This window comes from Salvia miltiorrhiza, chromosome 4 (assembly GCF_028751815.1).
Source record: "Salvia miltiorrhiza cultivar Shanhuang (shh) chromosome 4, IMPLAD_Smil_shh, whole genome shotgun sequence".
NCBI lineage: Eukaryota > Viridiplantae > Streptophyta > Magnoliopsida > Lamiales > Lamiaceae > Salvia > Salvia miltiorrhiza.
In genome coordinates, this window is record NC_080390.1 from 46,075,597 (window position 1) to 46,080,044 (window position 4,448).

General features: G+C 37.6%; 1 protein-coding gene across 1 annotated transcript; it reads left to right on the plus strand.

Moving 5' to 3' along the window:
• The first annotated feature begins 694 nt into the window (after positions 1–694).
• On the plus strand, positions 695–4,035 carry LOC131023774 (thioredoxin reductase NTRB-like). The gene is made up of 2 exons (XM_057953357.1): positions 695–1,984; positions 3,798–4,035. Exons 1-2 carry the CDS (start codon positions 943–945, stop codon positions 3,866–3,868), a joined length of 1,113 nt encoding a protein of 370 aa, XP_057809340.1. The 5' UTR covers positions 695–942; the 3' UTR covers positions 3,869–4,035.
• Positions 4,036–4,448: the final 413 nt, after the last annotated feature.

Consider the following 4,448-nt stretch of genomic DNA (forward strand, 5'->3'; position numbering starts at 1 on the left):
TTATTCCCCCCTTTTTATCTGCACAACCACTTTAATCACTTGTTATTGAAAGGCCAAGGAAAAGAGAAAAAAAAAGACACCGTGTTTGGCTCAGCTTATTTTAAAGAGCTTATAAGCTCTTGGAGCTTATAAGATGTTTCAAGAGCTTATAAGATGTAGTTTATTAATAGATTATAAGTTGTCAAAGTGTTTTGGTAATTTAGCTTATAAGCTAAAGAGAGAATTTTTAGTTAGTGAGAGAAAAATTGTTTTAGAGAGAGAAAATCGAAGAAAAATGAAATTAAAATGATATATAATGAAAATAAAAAATTATAGTTGAATTATTTTTATAAATTGAGTGTTGCTTATAAGATAATGAGAAAATAAGTTGGGGGTAGAGAAACTTATTTTTTGGGAGCTTATAAGCTGTTTTAAAGAGCTTATAAGCTCAACCAAACACCCTCTTAATTTAATTTGGCAATGCACTGTGTGGAGGATTTGGAAGGCACGAAACGATTTCATCTTTAATGAAATTGGTCTATGTATTATAAAAAGTGTGGAAGGTGTGAAGATTAGTTTTTGAAAGTGGCTTCATGCTCAATTCCCTTGTTCTTTTAGTTGTTCAATATTTGATTGGTGTAGTCGGCCAAATGATTATTTTTCGTGTAAATTTTAATTTAGATATCCTTATGGTACCCCTTGTATTTATCTATATTATATGTTTTTTGTTTTTTCAAAAAGAAAAATATCAGTCCATCGTTAAACCATCTCTCATCTTTCAAAACCAAACGTTGAAGACTTGTGATAGAACAGACTTGACACTTACCCTAAAAATCATAAAAGAATAATTTAAATATGAACACAATACAAAAGCAAAACCCTAGTTCAAAACCTTGACCCGCTCAATTTCAATTGAAATCCCAATTCTCAAAATCACCATTTAAGTATATTTTACACCCACAAATGACCCATAACTGTTTCTCCAAATTCCTCCACACTCTCAAGAAAGCCCGCAACCTTATTGGCGTCGCCGCCCTATCCACCACCACCACCGCCGCCGCCACAGCTGCAGCTTCCCCCAAGTTCTCAGCCATGGAAGGCGACCTTCAGACCCTCAAAACCCGCGTTTGCATCGTCGGCAGCGGCCCCGCCGCCCACACCGCCGCGATCTACGCCGCCCGCGCCGAGCTCAAGCCCATTCTCTTCGAGGGCTGGATGGCCAACGACATAGCCCCCGGCGGCCAGCTCACCACTACCTCAGAGGTGGAGAATTTCCCCGGTTTCCCTGAAGGGATTGGGGGGATTGACCTGATGGAAAAGTGCCGCGCGCAGTCTGTTAAATTTGGGACGCAGATTTTCACCGAGACTGTCTCCAAGGTCGATTTTTCCGGCTTTCCGTTTAAAATTTTTAGTGATTCTAGGACTGTTCTCGCTGATTCTGTGATTCTAGCAACTGGCGCTGTTGCGAAACGCCTCAACTTCCCCGGCTCCGATACCTTTTGGAATCGAGGGATTTCTGCCTGCGCCGTGTGTGATGGCGCGGCGCCTATTTTCCGCAATAAACCACTTGCGGTTATTGGTGGTGGTGATTCTGCTATGGAGGAAGCTAACTTCTTAACCAAGTATGGCTCCAAGGTCTACATTATTCATCGTAGGAACGAGTTTCGGGCTTCGAAGATAATGCAGAACAGAGCACAAACGAATCCAAAGATTGAAGTGCTGTGGAATTCGGTGGTGACTGAGGCGTATGGGGAAAGAACTTTGGGAGGATTGAAGGTTAAGAATGTGCAAAGTGGGGAGGTTTTGGATTTGGCTGTTTCTGGTTTGTTTTTCGCAATTGGGCATGAGCCTGCCACCAAGTTTCTGGATGGGCAGCTGGAATTGGATTCGGATGGATATGTAATCACGAAGCCTGGCACCACATATACCAGCGTTAAGGGTGTTTTTGCTTGTGGTGATGTTCAGGATAAGAAATACCGGCAAGCTATTACTGCTGCTGGCAGCGGTAAGTATGCTATAAGGAACCTGCTCTTTGTTGAATTTACCCTTTACTATCTTTTCTTTTGATTATGATACTTGAAACTCATGTCCTGCAGTTCGTTTCAGTGTAAGTTGATGTGATTTAGTATTCTTTTTCATTGTTTGCTGAGTTTCACATTGTGTAAATCGTCAACTGCCTTAATAACTACTGCAGAATAAAAAAGATATCTACGATAGAATAAAGTTGATGACTAGTGGTTGATGGATTAATGTTTTGGTGAAACTTATTAAGGAAGAAAAGAATTCGGCTCAAGATGTTGCTCACATGATGTTTCACCATCATGTGCTCTAGCTATTTTGGTATGTGAAAGTTAAGAAATGTATAGTATTAGGAGTGATTGTGAAATAAAGATTAAGTTTCGTAATTGCTGATATGAAAGGATCAAAGTGAAGTTAAACAATGTGATTCCCCTACTTTACATAGTATCTTGTTACAAGCCTCCTACTGTTGGATTCTAAACATGATTAGTTTGGATTCTTAAGGAAACAATAGATGATCTTAAATCTTTGGGATGGGATATAGACATATAGTTCTATTTGTTGATTCCACACCTAAAAATATGCCTTGCCAATGATGTGGAATAGCAATGAAAAGAAAAGAATAGTTCTGAGTCCATTAGAATCATTTAGGTATCATTCTTGAATGCATCAGGTTTTCTCCAGAAAGGTTGATTAAAAGATTTTGAGAGAATAAGGTTACCCAATCTCTATTGTTTAATGAAGTGCACAAGTCACTTGGATTCCTCTAGCATGGGTTACTATTTTGCATGACTCATCTCTCTTTATATGACTGAAAAAAGGTTATACTAACTAAAAAGTAGGTTAAACTTGCTCTAGAAGTAATACTTCATTATAGAAATGTAGAGATATTAATGTGGTATATACCTCTAGTATCATCATGTAGCTATATTCTTAATTCTTAAATAGGTCGATTGGAACACTTTGTTACTCTTTGATTATAAACTTATTTAACTTTTTGTAACTATAATTTATTACTCCAATTTCGGAATTCTATAATGTCGAATAGCAAATACTGAACATAGCGACTTTCCTGTAAAAAAGAATAATCTGCATCAATCCAGGAAAAAAATTGATTTTCCTCAAAAGATTGTCTTAAATGCATAGTGATCCTTACTGAGCAGTAAGCTCAAGATGTCCTGACATCATTACTTTATGAATCAGTCAGAAGTTCAGAACAAGACACAGTGGCAAGAAAAGCATGCAATTAAAGAGTGTGCTTGTGTTGGCTTAGTGGTAGAGTGGTTAATGTCTGAGGCCAAAGGTTTTGGGTTCGAGTTCACCGTGCCACGGCATTTGAAAATTTTATGTTTATTCAATCTTAAATAAAAGCTTCTCATTTAAGAATAGTCTGTCGTTGGACACGAGGAAATAGAATATGTTTCTTGGTCTTTGTAGGTTGCTTGTAAGGTAACTTTAGTGAAACATTATATGACTTTGCTAGCCTCTTTCAGAAAGGAGTCTTTAGACGCCTAGGGAATGCTAATAAGGGGAATGTTATCCCCAGGAACAAACTTTTGCCATATATTCATTTGTAACTTTTCTGCACAAGTGATTAAGATTTTGCTAACTGTTATGCTATGCATCTGTCCTATATGATAACTTAATTCAGGAATTGTATTCATTGCCTTGTTTGTTGCGAAGACTGTTACTGTCTTTTTTGATTCATTATCATTTCTAGTGGCTCTATTCTGATGAACATGCTAGAGCTAATATTTTATCAAAGAATCTAAACTGAAGTCGTTATCAACATTATGCAGGCTGTATGGCAGCATTAGATGCAGAACATTACCTTCAAGAGATTGGTTCTCAAGAGGGTAAGAGTGATTGAGCATTAAAGCTTGTTGGAATTAGACTGAATGAATATTAAAGACATTTCAAATTTAGGAAAGAAAAACTAGCCATGATGCTAGCCTTATTTTATTATCCGATATTGGTGCTGACTATTTATGATTGAAGAACAAATATTCATTTATGAAGTATAATTTATTATTTTCATCGTTGATTATTACTGCTGTTCCATTACTTCTGTCAGTCTCTTCCTTATTTGACTTCTATCACCTTTTGGAGGTAACTGAAACTGAACTCCTTTGCTTTCCTTCACTGATTCTAGCCCGAAATCAGTTGGCTCCTTGATTTGAACATTAGATGAAGTCTGGGTAATGTTACAAACTCAGACCTGTTACCTTATCTGCCATAAGCATAAATATGTGGGCTAGTCTCTACTCTGTCTACAGCCATGGAGTTTATAAGGTGCCAATGCTGCCTGCATTACTAACTGTTTCTTCACCACATCCACACACTCCCTCCCATCTTTGATCCGATGACTAAACTGCATGTCGTTGCAATCTTATACATCTGCTATCCTTGCTGTTTGCTTTTGATGTTTCTGGTGTGATGAAAATCCCGGA

Bases quoted from the DNA above. Each gene is read 5' to 3' on its own strand.
- LOC131023774 (XM_057953357.1), top strand. From the start codon at position 943: ATGACCCATAACTGTTTCTCCAAATTCCTCCACACTCTCAAGAAAGCC. The intron at 1,985-3,797 runs GTAAGTATGCTA...AACATTATGCAG, and splicing joins TATTACTGCTGCTGGCAGCG to GCTGTATGGCAGCATTAGAT.